At 35.7% G+C, this 19561-nt stretch overlaps 3 protein-coding genes across 3 annotated transcripts; 2 read left to right on the plus strand and 1 right to left on the minus strand.

Annotated features, from left to right (window-relative positions):
• Nucleotides 1-10083: 10083 nt before the first annotated feature.
• On the plus strand, nt 10084-11480 carry LOC131645849 (uncharacterized). The gene is made up of 6 exons (XM_058916048.1): nt 10084-10354; nt 10458-10649; nt 10736-10846; nt 10946-11027; nt 11120-11215; nt 11301-11480. The coding sequence occupies exons 1-6, from the start codon at nt 10194-10196 to the stop codon at nt 11403-11405; spliced, it is 747 nt and encodes a 248-aa protein (XP_058772031.1). The 5' UTR covers nt 10084-10193; the 3' UTR covers nt 11406-11480.
• A 670-nt stretch (nt 11481-12150) lies between these two features.
• LOC131648543 (glutelin type-D 1-like) lies at nt 12151-13140 on the minus strand (the record flags this gene model as incomplete). The annotated part of the gene is made up of 1 exon (XM_058918295.1): nt 12151-13140. A coding segment is annotated over exon 1 (990 nt), but the record flags the coding sequence as incomplete, so codon positions are not given.
• A 1205-nt stretch (nt 13141-14345) lies between these two features.
• LOC131648544 (uncharacterized) lies at nt 14346-15110 on the plus strand. Its single transcript, XM_058918296.1, has 2 exons — nt 14346-14706; nt 14785-15110. Exons 1-2 carry the CDS (start codon nt 14346-14348, stop codon nt 15108-15110), a joined length of 687 nt encoding a protein of 228 aa, XP_058774279.1.
• The last annotated feature ends 4451 nt before the right edge of the window (nt 15111-19561 follow it).

A 19561-nucleotide genomic window follows, 5' to 3' on the forward strand; every position in this document is an offset into this window, starting at 1 on the left:
AAATTCATCATAATACCAGTAATTTGAGAAAGAAATTTACCTCGGATGTTACCGAACTCAAGAAAACGCCAAACGTCGAACTAGGCTGGGAAACGATCAAACTTTCACTATACACAAGTTACCCCTATAGCAAATTCACAAAGTTAGTAACCACCAAGACAAAATCGATTGAACAAAGGAAATCAACAATAGTTTGATGTGTGTACATACTCCTAAATATGTAGTACCAGAGTCAATGATACGAGCTCCAAAGAGATCCAAAGTTATCAATCCAGTCAGACCTATACAAGAAATTCAATTCAATGTATGATTATAATAAGATTGAGAAACACATACACTTGTATTTATACTCATTCTATATCAGTCAATACAGGAAATGTAGTATACACTAAAGACAATATAACATTCATCAATGGCCAAACCAAATCCACTAAACATCATTTTTCTCTCATGGTTTATTCTCCTCTTCATGATAATTATAACTACTGGTACACTTTTATATGTACATTCTAAGACAAGCTAGTATTTTTATTATTACAATAGTAACAAAATAATTTAATTATTAAGAACTTAATGTGCTTTTTACATGCAATTAAATTAATGCAAATTCAAATGGTGCTTAAACAAATTAGTGAAACTGTTTGTATTTGGAGACTCATATGCTGATACAGGAAATTATTTGAACTCATCTTCATATAAACCTCCATATGGGATGATTTTTCCCAGTAAACCTTCTGGAAGTTTCTCCTACGGTCACATCCTCACCGATTACATCTTTAACTCTCTACTCTAATTGTCTCTAAATCTCAAACTAAACAAAAACCGAATTGTTGAAATTATTTAAATTCTTAATATAGTTCATTAAATAAAAATTTAGTTATCAGTTCTAAGCTCAATTCATTGTGCCATCTTCCTATATGAAGATCAAATCTCCTGCACCATATTCATTGAGAAATTTCTCAAAACTACAATATGGTATGAACTTTGCTTACGGAGGCACTAGTATGTTCAATACTTTTATTGATGGACCAAACATGACTCTACAAATCTACTCATTTGAGGAGTTAATTCAACAAAACGTATATACTAAACTCGACATTGAATCCTCGGTTGCCCTCATCAGCGTTTGTTGTAACGACTATCTTACATTTCTTCTTAATAAACGGGTAGAACACTAATGTGAGTTTTTACAACAAAGGCATGGTATTAAACACAACAATCTCATAATGAATCTAAGAGGAAAAGAAAACAACAAAGAACAACAACTGATATTCACAAATACTCACAAACATGAAGCCTTCCAGATATGAAAGCTATGAGAAGTGTGATACCTGGGTGGCGGAGGAGAAGAGACGGAGACGAAACGATGGTGGTGGACGGAGGAGAAGAAGTTCGCGCGATGGTGGTGGACGGAGGACCGACGACGGTGAGGGGTGGGGTTTCTGGTTCGCGTGCAGAGAGAAAAAGAAAGAGAGAAAGTGAGAAACAGTAGAAGCGTGTTTTTGGTTTTAATTTTAGTAATAAGGCTACTAAAGCGCTTCTGGAAAGCGCTCTCATAGCCTGGGCTATACCAGCGCTTTTGACAAAAAGCGCTCTCATTAAACACCCCTACCAGAGCGCTTTTGAAAAGCGCTTTCGTTCCCCCCACGTTCCCCCCACCTACCAGAGCGCTTTTGTAAAGCGCTTTCGTACCCCCCCCCTACCAGAGCGCTTTTGAAAAGCGCTCTCATAACCCCCCCCTACCAGAGCGCTTCTTAAAAGCGCTTTCATACCCCCCCACTATTAGAGCGCTTTTTTAGCGTGTTTTTTAATTTTGTCTTTAGCGAAGCCTATGCCAGCGCTTTTCCTAAAAGCGCTTTCGTAGGGGTGCTGCTAAAAGCCAAATTTGGCGTAGTGCATCTACAGTTCTGCAGGCTGCTTTCAACGTAGATGCTGAAACTGAGAAACTCTTCCGTTCTAAGAGAACTGGAGATGCCATTTTCTTCCCTCCTCCAAATTAACTAGAATGAATATAAGTGTCTATAACATAAGTCATTATTGACAATAATACCTTCTAAGAGTTTACAATGTATCAGCTGTTTGATTTTGTTTCATGTTTCGTATCAGTACTTTATATAAGAGTTGATTGCCTATGCTTCAAGTTTATGCTCTCAAGGTTTACTAGCATAGTTATCTAAATTTAGCATTTTATATGCCAAATTAGTTTGTTAATTAATATGGCTTCGTTTTGGTTCGTATTGTTGTTATTATTTTGATTGTATGAGTAATTTCTTCTCTATACTATATGCTGTCTGTATTATGTTGAAGGAATTTATACTTTGTAGATTTTTGATGAAATATGAATACATACATTTTGATTGTATGATTACTTAATGCAATGAACAGAAAGTTAAAAACTACTAGTAGTATATTATATATTTAAATTATTTATTGTAAAATGGATCAAGTAAAAATATTTTAAACTTGTATTTATTTTTTCTATTTTTTATATATTTTATATTAGTGTAATATGAAATATTTGATTGAGAGTGTGTCAGTACCAGGGGACCAATAATGATTCAGGGTAGATTTTATATTGGAACCATTTTTAATTAATAACTATTCTTTACCTGTCATTTGAGAAAGATGGTGATTTTTCTAGTGTTTTTTGTTTTCCATTTGTGTTGTCTTCATATTATTCTCTATATATTAGTTTTTTCTCAACAACATATTCATCTCAATAAAATGCTCGTTATTATTTGTAATTCAACATTAATGCTTGTATCTAGAAGCAATTTCTAGTAATTTAGGGCTGAATTCTATCTTGCTGATGCTGATGTTTCACTACGCCAAATTTGGCTTTTAGCAGCACCCCTACGAAAGCGCTTTTAGGAAAAGCGCTGGCATAGGCTTCGCTAAAGACAAAATTAAAAAACACGCTAAAAAAGCGCTCTAATAGTGGGGGGGTATGAAAGCGCTTTTAAGAAGCGCTCTGGTAGGGGGGGGTTATGAGAGCGCTTTTCAAAAGCGCTCTGGTAGGGGGGGGGTACGAAAGCGCTTTACAAAAGCGCTCTGGTAGGTGGGGGGAACGTGGGGGGAACGAAAGCGCTTTTCAAAAGCGCTCTGGTAGGGGTGTTTAATGAGAGCGCTTTTTGTCAAAAGCGCTGGTATAGCCCAGGCTATGAGAGCGCTTTCCAGAAGCGCTTTAGTAGCCTTATTACTAAAATTAAAACCAAAAACACGCTTCTACTGTTTCTCACTTTCTCTCTTTCTTTTTCTCTCTGCACGCGAACCAGAAACCCCACCCCTCACCGTCGTCGGTCCTCCGTCCACCACCATCGCGCGAACTTCTTCTCCTCCGTCCACCACCATCGTTTCGTCTCCGTCTCTTCTCCTCCGCCACCCAGGTATCACACTTCTCATAGCTTTCATATCTGGAAGGCTTCATGTTTGTGAGTATTTGTGAATATCAGTTGTTGTTCTTTGTTGTTTTCTTTTCCTCTTAGATTCATTATGAGATTGTTGTGTTTAATACCAGGCCTTTGTTGTAAAAACTCACATTAGTGTTCTACCCGTTTATTAAGAAGAAATGTAAGATAGTCGTTACAACAAACGCTGATGAGGGCAACCGAGGATTCAATGTCGAGTTTAGTATATACGTTTTGTTGAATTAACTCCTCAAATGAGTAGATTTGTAGAGTCATGTTTGGTCCATCAATAAAAGTATTGAACATACTAGTGCCTCCGTAAGCAAAGTTCATACCATATTGTAGTTTTGAGAAATTTCTCAATGAATATGGTGCAGGAGATTTGATCTTCATATAGGAAGATGGCACAATGAATTGAGCTTAGAACTGATAACTAAATTTTTATTTAATGAACTATATTAAGAATTTAAATAATTTCAACAATTCGGTTTTTGTTTAGTTTGAGATTTAGAGACAATTAGAGTAGAGAGTTAAAGATGTAATCGGTGAGGATGTGACCGTAGGAGAAACTTCCAGAAGGTTTACTGGGAAAAATCATCCCATATGGAGGTTTATATGAAGATGAGTTCAAATAATTTCCTGTATCAGCATATGAGTCTCCAAATACAAACAGTTTCACTAATTTGTTTAAGCACCATTTGAATTTGCATTAATTTAATTGCATGTAAAAAGCACATTAAGTTCTTAATAATTAAATTATTTTGTTACTATTGTAATAATAAAAATACTAGCTTGTCTTAGAATGTACATATAAAAGTGTACCAGTAGTTATAATTATCATGAAGAGGAGAATAAACCATGAGAGAAAAATGATGTTTAGTGGATTTGGTTTGGCCATTGATGAATGTTATATTGTCTTTAGTGTATACTACATTTCCTGTATTGACTGATATAGAATGAGTATAAATACAAGTGTATGTGTTTCTCAATCTTATTATAATCATACATTGAATTGAATTTCTTGTATAGGTCTGACTGGATTGATAACTTTGGATCTCTTTGGAGCTCGTATCATTGACTCTGGTACTACATATTTAGGAGTATGTACACACATCAAACTATTGTTGATTTCCTTTGTTCAATCGATTTTGTCTTGGTGGTTACTAACTTTGTGAATTTGCTATAGGGGTAACTTGTGTATAGTGAAAGTTTGATCGTTTCCCAGCCTAGTTCGACGTTTGGCGTTTTCTTGAGTTCGGTAACATCCGAGGTAAATTTCTTTCTCAAATTACTGGTATTATGATGAATTTGTCTGAAATTGTGTGATTATATATGTTACGTTTTATTGCTTCGGATTCATTCCGTTTATACTTTGCGTTTTGACAGAAACACATTAGTTTTATGTGTTTAGAGAGTTAATATAGGAGGTACTTACTAACTTTGTGAATTGAATTCGCCATAGGGGTTACTTGTGAAGAGTGGAAGTTTGACCGTTGTTGTTTAGCTTAATTAAGACATGGATAAGACATGGATGAATTCAAACCGATTGTCGAAAGAGTACGAGAAAGGGGTATGGGAATTTGTTGAGTTTGCGGTTGCGAACTCCAAAGACCCGCTTCGAATGCCGTGTCCTTGCTTGGGTTGCTGTTATGCCGGGGGTAAGGTTAACGGGAATCAGTTGGGATCTCATTTATTACGGTTTGGAATTGATAGAAGTTATACATGTTGGACAATGCATGGTGAGAAAAGTACCGGGAATGCTGGGTCGAGGTGTAATAGGAAGTATGCTTCAAACGACGATTGCACAGACACATACGATTGTGATCGTGTCGAAGAGATTGCAGAAGCGCTGGAAGAAGATCTAGCGGATTGTCCCAAAATGTTTGAGAGGTTGGTAAGCGATGCAGAGAAACCGTTGTATGATGGTTGTTCGAAATTCACAAGATTGTCTGCGGTGTTAAAGTTGTACAACTTAAAGGCGGACAATGGATGGTCGGATAAAAGTTTCACAGAGTTATTAGCCCTTATGAAAGATATGCTACCAGAGGATAATGTTCTTCCCAATCGAACGTATGAAGCCAAAAAGATGTTGTCTTCTATTGGAATGAGCTATGATAAGATACACGCATGTCCAAACGATTGCGTTTTGTTTCGAAACGAGTATGCAGCGTTGAATGAGTGTCCTAAATGTGGTGCCCCTCGATATAAGAAAAAGTTGTCTCCTGCTAAAGTCTTATGGTATTTTCCTATAATTCCGAGATTTAGACGCATGTATCGTAGTGAGACCGATTCAAGACACTTGACTTGGCATGCAGATGAAAGAATTATTGATGGAAAGTTGCGACATCCGGCAGACTCACCACAATGGAGTAAAGTTGATACTGAATATCCTGAATTTGGAAAAGAAGCAAGAAACCTTCGGTTGTCATTGTCTACTGATGGAATGAACCCGCATGGTATTCAAAGTATCTCGCATAGCACATGGCCTGTGATTCTTATGATTTATAACTTACCTCCGTGGCTATGTATGAAGCGTAAGTACATGATGTTATCTATGCTAATTTCTGGGCCTAAACAACCAGGGAATGACATAGACGTATACTTGGCACCCTTAATCGAAGATTTAAAGTTTTTGTGGGAGAGAGGTGTGGAGGTTTACGATGGGTATAGGAAAGAAAGTTTCAACTTGAGGGCGATGTTGTTTGGAACAATTAATGATTTTCCAGCATACGGAAATCTATCCGGGTACAGCAACAAGGGTCAAAAGGCGTGTCCTGTTTGTGAAGATGAAACCGATACGACACGATTGGCGCTTTGTCAGAAGAATGTCTTTCTCGGCCATCGTAGATTCTTAAATTCTAATCATCACTACCGTGGGTGGAGAAAAGCATTCAATGGAGAGGCCGAACATCGTACAGCCCCGCCTTTTTTGTCAGGTGATCAAATTTTTGAAAAGGTGAAAGATGTGAGCACTCAGTTTGGCAAGCCTTTTGCACATTCAATTGTCAAGGGTGGGTGGAAGAAGAAGTCAATTTTCTTTATGTGGTCGATCCCGCGATCTTACCAACATTGCAAAATGAGATAGTTGTTACTTTATGTGATCTTGAAATGTATTTTCCTCCCTCGTTTTTTGACATAATGGTTCATCTAGTCGTTCATCTTGTGAAAGAGACACAACTGTGCGGACCAGCTTATATGAGATGGATGTACCCTGCTGAACGTTATATGAAAATATTAAAAGGGTACGTGAAAAACAGAAGTCGACCGGAGGGTTGTATTGCCGAGCGATACGTTGCTGAAGAAGCGGTTGAGTTTTGTACTGAATATCTGTCAAATGTTCAATCAATTGGACTCCCCAAATCTCATATTGTCGAAAAAAAAGAAGGAAAAAGGCTAATTGGAAATAAAGTTGTGACAGTATCAATGGTCGAACGGGATCAAGTGCACTTGTATGTTCTGCACAATGAGATTGAGGTTGAGCCGTTTGTTGAAATGCACAAAGTTGTTCTCCGAGATTTAAATCCAAATAGAAATGAGAACTGGATAGTACGAGAGCACAATCGAAGTTTCATATCGTGGTTTAGAGATCATATTTATTCAAAGTATCGTTCAGATCCTGCTTCAGTAACAGAAAGGTTGAGATGTTTAGCCTATGGTCCATCTGTAATTGTACTTTCTTATAGCGCATACGCAATTAATGGATACACATTTTATACCAAAGAACAGGATGATAAAAGTACTATGCAAAATAGTGGTGTTACCTTGGTAGCTGAAGCTATGCACATATCAAGTGCGAATGACTTAAATCCGAAATTTGCAAATTTGTCATATTTTGGGGTTATCGAGCGCATTTTGGTGTTTGATTACGCGAAGTTTCAGATTCCTGTATTTGGTTGCAAGTGGGTTGAAAATAATAGTGGCGTACGAATGGATAAGTCAGGATTTTTGCAAGTGGATCTCAATAGGGTAGGGTACAAAGATGAGCCTTTCATTCTAGCCTCTCAAGCTAAACAAGTGTTCTATGTCAATGATCCGACAAGTACGAAATGGTCTATAGTGCTTTTATCTAACAAAATAGTTGATGAAAAAATTGAAGATCATGGTGATATTGGTGTTGGCATTGAATCTTGTACAAGAAACGATCAAAATGAGAATGAATCTTGTATTAGAAATGATCATAATGAGGGTATTTGGATCAATCCAACCGTCCGCATTGTTAAGAGACGCGTAGTACACAAACCTACCAAGAAAAGAAAGAGACGTTAGTGATAAAGGTAATAGTATACATAGTCCGACTAATTTGTTTTATTCAATTTGGTGCATATTCTCGTTTTGTACATAACTTTTGAACCATGTATCCGCTTGTTGACTTCTTTACATGTAACTATACTATTTTGACGATTCCGGAGCTGCTCATGCACTTATCTTTACATTTCGGGACTATTTTTTTATCGGTTTTGCTTCTGCCCGTAATCAAAAGTCGGGCTTAGGGTCTGAATTTCGGAAAACCGACTTTGTTTTTGAGTCCGTGGCGACGTTTTACCATAGCCATGTAAATTTCGTTCAATTCCGATAACTTTCTTTTTTTACGCTTATTTTGATTTGTACCGATTTCGTTTCCGATTTACTTGTACATGCATGGTTTGACTTCCATTTGACTTGTATAGATTGTTAGCTTATTAACAGTGTACTAATGTGCTTTAGTTTGTTTGATACAGGTTCAATGGCTTCAGATAGAGATGCTCCACCTGAAAACCCACCTGAAAACTTACAAGAAAACTCACAAGAAAGAGTTGCTTCGGATACAAATGCTCCACCTGATACTGAAGCAAAAGAGGTTGCACGAGGCATCACTATTATGAGGGATATCATACGACATAGAGACCAAGGATTAGTATACCGATTGGAATGGAATTCTGATAAACAACCAATTGGTCCTAATTCTGCAAAGTTGACAAGTTATATTGGTACACTTGTCCGTATGCATATTCCAGTCTCCATAGCTACCTGGAAATCGAAGACGAAAAATTTAGAATTGGAGGAGAAAAAACAAGCGATTTGGGAAGAGCTTCAGGTATATATCATATATGGTTAATTGTTGTTATTATCTTGACGATAAATTGTTTAAATTATTTATACTAACACACTATGCGTACTCTTTTTGCAGAGGACTTTTGAGATACCAGATGAACGTAAAAGCTACATACTTAGTTTGGCCGGCAAGAGATATAGAGGGTGGAAAAGTTTTTTGACAAACACCTATCTTAAGGATAAAGATGGAAAATTTCTTGAAGTTGCACCGGGACGGCCAACAAAGTATGCGACCTTCATTGATGAAGCAGATTGGGCTGAGTTTGTAAAGCAAAGAGATGAAGCTTTTCAGAAAAAGAGTGCCACGAATAGGGAGAGAGCATCCAAACCCGCGTATCCATACAAAAAAGGGCGTTTGGGATATGCACGCTTAGAGGATAAAATTGTAAGTAAATAGAAATTCGATTTAATTAATTGTCTACATGTGCATGTTTTAATTGACGATTTTATCGTTTGTGTCAATGCGTAGTTGGAGGAGACTAAAAGTGAGGAAGCTTCACTTCCTGTACATGTGTTGTGGAAGGAAGCTCGTGTGGGCAAGAATCACGCTGTCGATCCCGATGTTCAGAGAGTTTATACTGAATGTGTAAGTATAATACTGTGTCTTTAATTAAATCAAATGTTTTTTAATATATAAATGACTTTTTATCTCCACTAATAATTATTTAAATGTAAATGAATTACAGGAGACCTTGTCGCAATCGGCATCCACCGGTGAGGAGAGCGTACTTAGTAGAGTACTAGATGCTCCCGAGTATCCCGGTCGGGTGAGGGGTAAGGGTCATGGTGTGACTCCAACCTCTTTTTATAAGAGTTCTAGGAGAAGATCAAATCTTACCAATGAAGAAGTGTTGCAAAAGTTGCAGGAATTGCAAGCACAGGTCTCTGAATTGCAAAGAGATAAAGATATGTATATGAGAGAAAAGTGCAACACTTCATCGGTGAGAGAAACTAGTGATAAGGCTAGTATCAACTATCAAAAGAAATTTCCCGAGGTAATTATAAGTTTTTTTCCTTACAAACTGTTCTATTTTATTAATGATAATGACTTTATATTTACTTTTGGTTTAGGGCATTTCATCTTGCCAACTATACTTATCGGAACCGAATTATCGACTAGTTGGCAAGGGAAAAGTGCACAACACTTCGGGAGATTTACTTCACCACAGACCGCTCCCGGATGGACACCTGAAAGTATCGGTGGATGTTGTATTAGATCGTGATGCGATTCTACCGGTACCTGACATGGTCTCAGAGACGACATTGCTGCGAGATGCAATAGGATCGTTTGTTGCATGGCCCTCGGAGCTCATTACCATTAGTGATGAGGTAAATTGAAAACGATTATGAATCATTTAGTTTTCGAATGTCAATTCTAAACCGTTTATTAATTATGTTTTACATTTTATTTTTAGACTGCTCCTATAAAACCCGCAATTAAGGGTAAAGGGATTTTACAGGAGGAGGAGTCTGTTGCATCGCTAAAAGAGGTACATTTAAAGTGTTAATATATAATCTGAATCAAAATATGCATGATTTTATATTTTACCTAACTTATATGATTTTTAGGCATCCGCTCGGGAGTCACAACAAGTGACGCAGCAGGTTCGTAGCGTACCACCCAGTGGTCCTCCGAAGCAAGCGGCAAGAAAAGGCGGTGCTTTTGTGCCTCGATACCGGGCGACACTCGCAACAATGGTTGATATGTCCGATATGAAGGATGGTGCTTTACGGGAAATCGATATGGATGAAAGTGTCTTCGGTATTGAGTTCAAGTCACATATTACAATTGACGACTTGCAAGAGATTTTTGACCAGGATCAACTAGGCGTCAGTAATATGCAATCATACATCCGGTAATATTCACTCATCCGATATATTATTTAATTAGTCCCACAATATAATTTATTTACACTTTTCAATAAAAAGAATCTAATGTTTATTATGTTTTTATTTAAGGTTGTTGTATGACAGAGTGTTGCGCGGGACTGCATTGTCTAACAGATTCCGGTTCGTGTCTTCCGCCCATTGCAGCGGAATGGAAATTGTTTCGGATCCGGAATCTGTTAGACAGCGCTTAGTCGATAGATTCATGTCCACCGGCAATACAGAATGTCTGCATCTTTGGGCGTATAATACCCGACCAGTAGGGTTAGTTTCTCATTCTTTATTCATCTAATCTCTGTTTCTTTAGTGTATAGCAATATTTTCATATAACCTATTGTTTTAATTTATAGAGCACACTGGTTGCTGCTTGCTATCAACCCGATAAGGGAAGTCGTGTATTATCTGAATTCGGTAAAGGGTGAATGGACCAATTATCCGGCCATGAAGGAAATCGTTGATTTGTAAGTGGGATCGTTCTAAATATATATTCGTGTATATTTATATATTTACTTATTTGTGGGATTGATCTAAACATATGCTTTTATATATTTGTTAATTAGATCAATACAAGTATTCCGTAGTCAACGGGACGCACAGGTATCCCGGACTAAATCAAACAACATCACCTGGATCGAAGTGCAGGTACATTACTTTTCACAAATTTGCTTATAATATTTATGCTACTTGGTAAAACAAGACAACTTATATAGAATCTTATTTGTTTTTCTATGTAGTGTCCGATACAGCGTAACAGTTCAGACTGCGGATACTTTGTATTGAGGTTTATGAAAGAAATCATTCAGGCGAATCAATTAGAGATTCCTCCCACGGTATAAAGTTATAACTTAAGATAATTTCATATAATTTATTACATTTACCTAAATATATTATTCATATTATGTTTTTGTTTTATAGTACCTTGACGAATTCCGTGCTGCTGGGTACTCGAAGCTAAAGTTAGAAGAAATCAAAGAGGAATTGTGTCAATTTTATATTAAGCAATTTTTCATGCAGATTTGAACTATAATATTGTTGATTTTGTAATGATGTATATATATAATTTTGTAATGATGTATATATATAATTTTGGATATTATAATGGTATATATTAGTATATATATTGTCTTACTGATGGCTGAAATAATATAGTCGAAAATATATTACAGGTCGAAAATATATTACAGGTCGAAAATATTACAGGTCGAAAACATTACAGGTCGACTGGGAGGATTAAATTATAGGCTGCACATAAAAATACCTCATTTAGCAACTACAGCGCTTCTAGAAAGCGCTCTTAAAGGTCCACATACTAGAGCGCTTCTTAGTAAAAGCGCTGGCAAAGACCAGTAAAAAAGCAAAAAAAACTAAAAAATTACGCAGCATACAAAAGCGCTTTGGGAAAAGCGCTCTGGTAGGCCCCCCTATGAGAGCGCTTTGTCTGGAAAAAGCGCTCTCATAGGGGGGCCTACCAGAGCGCTTTTCCAAAAGCGCTTTTGTATGCTGCGTAATTTTTTAATTTTTTTTGCTTTTTTACTGGTCTTTGCCAGCGCTTTTACTAAGAAGCGCTCTTAAAGGGGGGTCTACCAGAGCGCTTTTTCCAGGAAAGCGCTCTTATAGGGGGTCCTACCAGAGCGCTTTTTCCAGGAAAGCGCTCTTAAAGGGGGGGTCTACCAGAGCGCTTTTAAAAGCGCTTTCGTAGCCTACGCCAGCGCTGGCTTTGGCAGCGCTTTAAAGCGCTGTTAAAGGCCAAAAAAAGCGCTGTGAAAGCCCTTCCGTGTTGTAGTGATGATAATGCCTTCCACACCGAAGAACTTCCAGCCATGTGTGTAAAGATGGGATTAGGAGTAGTGATGATAGAAAACCACTCCATTCCCTCGGGGTCACAAATCTTGGAGACGACGAAAAACCTTGGGACAATGAACAAATTTCCAGCCTTCAAAGTAGTCTCCAAAACCCTCTTGCCATCAACACCAACAACTTGAACGCGTCCGCTTCCCCTAACAACATAAGTAACCTGGAAAGCAGAATCGCAAGAGAATCCAGGCGAGCACATGGCATTTCCATCAAGCCTCACAAGGTCAGCTCCTAGACCAACCTCACCAACCAAAGGAAGGTTCTTGGTGTTCAAAACAACAACCCTTCCGCCATTCTTAACATCGACATCCAATGGTGCCTCTAGACAATTCAAGACCATACCTTTCCTGTCTCCATCTTTAGGCTCAGGAAGGCTGATGCTTCCGTCAAGCTTCACAATCCCTTTCCCGGTTTGTTTCCCAACAAGGGTCTTCACATTGGTCTCGTCCAAGTCCCAAGCTCTTCCCACAAACTCAGTCGAAAATCCGGTAAAGATTCCGTTAGGACCAGTTAGGAAAAAATCAGTGAACTCACCAGCCTTATGTGCTTTTGAAGTATCTCCAAGAAACAAAATAACCAACTCAGTGTCCTCTTTGTTGAACCACCATGTCACAACACCAAAAGGAAGTGCTAAAGCATCACCAGTCTTAATTGCAAGAACCTTCTCTTCTGATTCAGGTTGCACAATTCCAGCAACTCCACTTCCTTGAAGAACATATGCAACTTTGGAAGAATCGGAGTACCGAGGAGTGGCAAAACCGTTCTTCTCAAGAGCTAACTTGGCAGCACCAATGTTACCTTCACGCAGCATAGGAAGTTCAGATGGTGACCAACTGTAATACGATCCACCATTGTCACCGTACACTTTCTTCAACAATTTTGGAGTGAGATCAATATCCATAGCAATTAGCAACAAAGATGAACAAAATCAGAGAGAAAAGGAAAGAAAGTTTTGATGATTGAGAGAGAATGTGTGTGCTTGCTTATATAGGAAATTGAAAGTGTAACAGAATGTAATTAGATTTATTTGTTATCGCTACAAATACTCGTTACCGGTAATTACGAAATAGTACTTTGAGATTAAGTAACTAAAAACTCTTTTTTAGAAAAAATTAACAAAAACATGAGTAATATAAACGCAGCACAAACAGAAAACTAAAAACACTAGAAAAATAACCATCTTTCTCAAATTAATGACATCGAAAGAATAATTATTAATTAAAAATGGTTCACATTATACTAATATAAAATATATCAGAAATAAAAAAATTAAATACAGGTTTAAAATGTTTTTACTTGATACTGATAGTACATTTTACAGTAAATAATTTAAATGTATAAGTAGTCTTCAACTCTTTATTTCTTTTATATAATCAAGAGAAACATAGGGAGTATTTCTTGTTCATTAGTACTACATTGCATTAAAATGAAAGAGTTAGGACATGTAGCTCCATTTTATAATGGATAGGGTGGACAAATTTTAACCGTCTGATTCCATACCATCGATCTATTACTTTTCTTTTTACAAAATTTTAGAATAAGGACATTCTCAAATTTAAACCGTTCGATTCAAACCGACCAATTTATTGTTTTTTTTTAATTAAAATTTGAGAATAAGGATATTCTCAAATTTGAACCGTCCGATCTATTGTTTAAAAAAATATTAAAAGTTAAATTTATGTGAATTTTTATAAAAGATGAGTCATTTTTATAGATTTACTTAATAAACATTAAACCGACTAAACCGGCCCGATTTATTCTCCAAACTGAGTTAATCGAATCTGTAAAAAACTAAAATTTTATCGGTTGAAATTGGGTTGGGACCGCAATTTACACTAAATTTAAGTTTTGGACCTGAAACCGATCTGAACCAACCAATTTTTCAGCCCTAATAATTCATAATTAATCATAACCTCTATTTATCTGCAGCAAATCATATATCAACTGAGTGAATATGTTTTTACTTCTACAATAAGTATTATATATAGATAGCTCTTATCTTGTTTAAGCAATTATTTGTGCAACCACACTCAACTCTTTATAATAATCTGTCTATAAATGAACAGCTTTTCATATTAAGGCTATTATACTACCTTTTAATATATTATGGCGTCTTCTTCTTCCACCAAAGTATCCATGAAGCTTCTTATTGACACAAAGAATAACAAAGTTCTCTTTGATGAAGCTTCAAAACCTGTCATAGACTTTCTCTTCAACTTGCTATGCTTACCTATTGGTACTGTAGCTAAGCTTCTAAGTTCAAATAACATGGTAGGTAGCTTAGGAAATCTGTATCAAAGTGTTGAAAATTTGGACCAGAATTACATGCAACCATTTCAAACCAAGGATGTTCTCTTAAACCCAAAAGCTCAAAGCTCTTCCACTCAAATCTCAGGCTTCCTTACTCGTAACCATGCCAATGAAGACAAAGATGAAGAAATAAAGTTGTTCATGTGTCCAAATAAGTGTAAGTTTGAGGTGACAAAAGATAACACAACTTGATGCACTAGTTCTGTCAATATTCACTCTCCTTTTATGGCTCCAGCCTATTCTTCTTGCTCAAACTTTATGAGCAGTGAAGTTCATTATATTGGAAATAAGAAGGTTGCTGAAAAAAAAAAAGGTTTTTCCAATAACAAGAGTGGTTTTGTGAAAGATGTTATAACCTTTATGGTGATGGATGATTTGGTGATTCATGCAATATCAACAATATCAAGCATCACACTGTTAAACAAGTTCAATATCAAGGAAATTGGTACTTTGCAAGAAAAGATCGTTGAAATGGGAATGAATATGCTTCTAACCCATCTGTTGTCTGACTCGCTATGTTTGATCGCTGGAATGTGTAATACCCTACCAATATTTGTCTAAAATCATATCAGCAGAATACTAATAACTGGTATTGAGTACATACAAAAGTCAGAAATAATAACATAAGATGTATACATTTCAAAATCATCTCGAAGATGGATACAATGAATATGTCTACATAATGATAAAGATACACAGCGAAAGAAAAGATCAGGCACGGCCTTCACGATATCCAATCAAAAGCTCTTGATCCAAGCATCTGGCAAAACTCGATATTGCACGGTACCTGAAAAAATACTAAGATGAATGGGGTGAGATTACTAAATCTCAGTGAGTTCCCCAATATTATGGGTCCTCTTGGCTCTACAAGGTACATGCATCAACTACAGATCAATCTAAGATCCTAAGGTTTCCTAAATGTCCAATACAGGAAAGCCTATCAAATCGTAGTACCACAATGGAGTGTCCACTGACCACCCGATTGGATCCTCTGAGAATATATCACATGTTCGGATATTAGGTACATGCTTCCTCCAAAATAGGTCTTCTATTATTACCTGTCAGCCTTCTCTCGGGAGCTACCCTCAAGGTCTGGTCTTCTGGGTTTACCTGCCTATCTGCTCTCCGAAACAAGACCCAAAAGCATACCTTTTCAATCTACATGGTAAGTAACTCATATGACTATAGAGAACCGTGGAACCGACATTGAATCGCTACAACAATTCAACTCGTCCAATTTCCTGAGTCTAAATCACACATAGGAATTCACCCATAAGGAAACAACAAAAGGAGAAGGTGAGGTACACATCCCTGGGAGTTCATCCCCGAAGAATAGCTCATGAACTACGAAGCCGACCCATTCCCAAGACCAAAGCCCGAGAATGCTTGCAATATATGTGGCACAGGGGCATCCTTGGAATTTCTTCACAAGAAGTAGCCAACATATATGTAACGTGCCTACTCGCAGTTACTGTGCTTTTGTGTGTCCTTTAACCCCTCGTCTCATACTTACTACACCATTAGATTGTATGATTTCAAAGTAGTCGCTTGATAGGGAAAAGTGAAAAGCAACCTATCATCCATTCATATCTCTTGGTCTAGGTATCCTAAGGTTTACCTTACCATATTCATATTTTGTTAATCGACGTACACAAATTACACCAAGTAGTAAGGCCTCCTCGCATTTGGTTTCACAAGGTTAGCTTCACAAGCTATAAGATGCCTACAACCCATTCCATCACCACCCATTCCATGATGCCTACAACCCAGTTGGAGGAAAACTTGGGCACCAAGTGTAACATCCCGATTTTTATTAATTATATTAATAATTATATTATTTGGTGTTTTTAATAATTATTTTCTTAATTTAGTCATTTGTGATGTTTATTGAAATTTTCGCTTTTTGGGACGATTTAGTTGGTATTAGTTCGGGATAGCAGATCGATATTTAATCAAAAAATTTAATATTTTTAGTATTAGGAATATTAGTGAAATTAATATTTAGCATTTTGGGAATTTTCCGAGTAATTAAGATTTGACCGGAAATATGAGATATTGAATTATTAGAGGATTTTAGTCATATTTACTTTATTATTTATATTAATTAACTTTGTGTATTGTAAAGAAATCAATTGCCTAATAAATTATCCAATGGTCTATTAAGGCAATCAGTGTATATATATATATATATATATATATATATATATATATATATATATATATATATATATATATATATATATATATATATATATAGGGGACGACTCAAGTGAGAACACTTGGTTATTATGAGAAATGAGAACAATGAATCACGACCATTAAATTTGATTTTAATGGACTGGATTGATTTCTCTTTCTAAGATCTTTAATATTTAATGGACTGAATCTTAGAAAGAGAAACCAATCCAGTCCATTAAAATCAAATTTAATGGTCGTGATTTATTGTTCTCATTTCTCATAATAACCAAGTGTTCTCACTTGAGTCGTCCCCTATATATATATATATATATATATATATATATATATATATATATATATATATATATATATATATATATATATATATATATATATATATATATATATATATTGAGGCAAAGCTAGACACCAAATGGTTTTCTTTTAAAAAGGTATATACTGGATCAACTTAGCTATCACTATGTAACATATTTTTATATGGTTTATATTGCCTTCCATTAAGTGAGAATAACGCAGCTTTTCAGAGACAAAAGTTTGGCTGACATAATAAAATTGTCACATTCTATCCCTCTCCAAAATAGAATATTTCTTATTAAGAATTGGTGTGTTAATTAATATATATTAATTAACTTGGTGTGTATATTTGTGTCTATTTAATTATTGGTGTTATTTGATTTAGTAACTAAAATAGAAATACTAAATAGTATATATTTTATTGGATTTATTTAGAGATGTTAAGAGTAAATAGGGGGTGTTATAATTAGGCCCAAAGTGTATAGAAGGTAAGGGTTAGAGAGTGAGATATCAATTCCATTCATTTTCCGTCACGAGAGAGGCAGAGAAAAGAAGAAAAGAAGGAAAAGAGAAAGGGAAAGAACAAAGGGGAGCTAGGATTTGGAGGAGACATTGAAGAGGTAAGGGGGAGAATCTTTATTATTATGGGTTAGTATAATTGGGTCAATGGGTAAATTAACATGATTAGGTTGTTGTTGATTGAAATCTATAAAAAAATTGAAGTTAGAAAAATGTTTGGATATTAGAAATTGATACATTGGTGAAATTAGGGAATGTTTCAAAATCACTAATTGACATATATATTGCATAAAGTGTAGCGCAAACAATATATCTCCCTATTCCTTTACTGTAGTTGTGTTTTATGCTCATATACTGTAGCGTGTTACTTTAGTTCATTGTCTCATAGTTTGTGTGCTATGTTCTTGAAAATTATCAGGAAATAAAGTAGAAGTGAGTTGCACATGCCTTGTTATTGTTTCACATAAGTCGGTTCTGCTTTACTAAAGAAACTTGTATAGAATGACAAAATTTAATGAAAATAGAAACATACTTTAGAAATGAAATGTAATTACAAAGTAGGAAAATAAATTGTGTATCAGTAACAGTTAAGAAAACAAAACATAATGCAAACATTCCCGTTTGACCGAATAACAGAATTAAACGGTTTAATTAGTTGTCCCGAATTTGATGAAAATTTACGTGGTAGTTAAGTTTAATTAGTAGATTAACGTGGTGATGTTATTTTGTTGAAATTGTGATTTTCACGAATCGACCGAAATTGTGTCTTATTTAAATATTCTTTATAAATAAATTTTAACAATTTAATAGAGTTGTCAATAAAGTTATTAAAGTTGTCAATAGAGTTGTTAGAGTTGACAATAAAGTTGTTAGAGTTGTTTTGAATTATTAAGAGTCATACTTTTGTTGTTTCGAGTAATTCTGACATGTTTAGAGTTGTCAGTGTATAATGTCGGTGTTTGCTTTTCATTAGAACTTTAACAATTCATATATTTTAAACCGTAACTCCGTTTGAGTCTCCGTTCAAGGCGTTAGAAAGCTAGCGCGATATTCTTTTCAATAACAAAAATGGTCTTGAGCAATAGAATGCTAGAAATTAGAAATGGAGTAGAAATAGAAGTGAATTAAGTTAATATAGTGTGATTATTAATTGGTTAATTAAATTAATAGTTGAATTAATTTTAATAAGACTATTTATTTGGAATATACTTGGACTTGGATAAATTATTCGGTTATCGGTAAATTACGGTATTTTGGGAATTTGTCCGTAATTGTGTTTTGGCTTGAATATGTTTATGTTGAGAATAAATATATGTATATGCCATGATGTTGTGCTAATATTGATTCTCTATGAGTAGTTGGATAGCATTAATTCTAATAATTAATTGTTTGATGTGGAAAGTGTGTGTTCATGTATAATTGACAAAACTGAGAATTAACATGAGATAGTATGGTTACTAGTGTTAATTGGATTGTGTGAATCGTAATTGATTAATTGACCTCTCATATGTGAATGATGTGTGTGTGTGTTGTGAATGTTGTGTACAATTGGTGGATAATTCGTAGAGTTGAATTATTGTGATATGCGGAAAGTTAAGATGGTAGAGATGATCTTAATTGCATATATTTGTGATATTGTACATACATTCATATCATAGTGTGCCTTGAAACACAGGTGGATTTTGTTTGAAACACAAGCGGGCTTGGATTCTAGAGTGAATCGGAAGCCGTAAACTATATGTTTACAATTGGTGGACTTTGGTCTTGTCCGGATCGGAAGTGTGGCTTAGATTCTAGAGATATGAATCGGAGGCCGGTGAAACTTAGAATTTCACATTGGTACCACATGCATTGTGTCACATGTTTCATTGAGTCACATTAGAGTTATGTGATAGTTGACTATGTGCATTATGTTGTCATGATATGTGCATGATTGTGATAATTGATTATGTGCATTATGTTGTTGTAATAAGTGTACGAGTGAACAATTGATTGTGTGC

The sequence above is a fragment of the Vicia villosa genome, linkage group LG2 (genome assembly GCF_029867415.1).
Source record: "Vicia villosa cultivar HV-30 ecotype Madison, WI linkage group LG2, Vvil1.0, whole genome shotgun sequence".
Lineage (NCBI taxonomy): Eukaryota > Viridiplantae > Streptophyta > Magnoliopsida > Fabales > Fabaceae > Vicia > Vicia villosa.

Bases quoted from the DNA above. Each gene is read 5' to 3' on its own strand.
- LOC131648544 (XM_058918296.1), top strand. From the start codon at position 14,346: ATGGCGTCTTCTTCTTCCACCAAAGTATCCATGAAGCTTCTTATTGAC. The intron at 14,707-14,784 runs GTAAGTTTGAGG...TTATGGCTCCAG, and splicing joins GTTCATGTGTCCAAATAAGT to CCTATTCTTCTTGCTCAAAC.
- LOC131645849 (XM_058916048.1), top strand. From the start codon at position 10,194: ATGGTTGATATGTCCGATATGAAGGATGGTGCTTTACGGGAAATCGAT. The intron at 10,650-10,735 runs GTTAGTTTCTCA...TTTAATTTATAG, and splicing joins TATAATACCCGACCAGTAGG to AGCACACTGGTTGCTGCTTG. The intron at 11,216-11,300 runs GTATAAAGTTAT...TTTGTTTTATAG, and splicing joins AATTAGAGATTCCTCCCACG to TACCTTGACGAATTCCGTGC.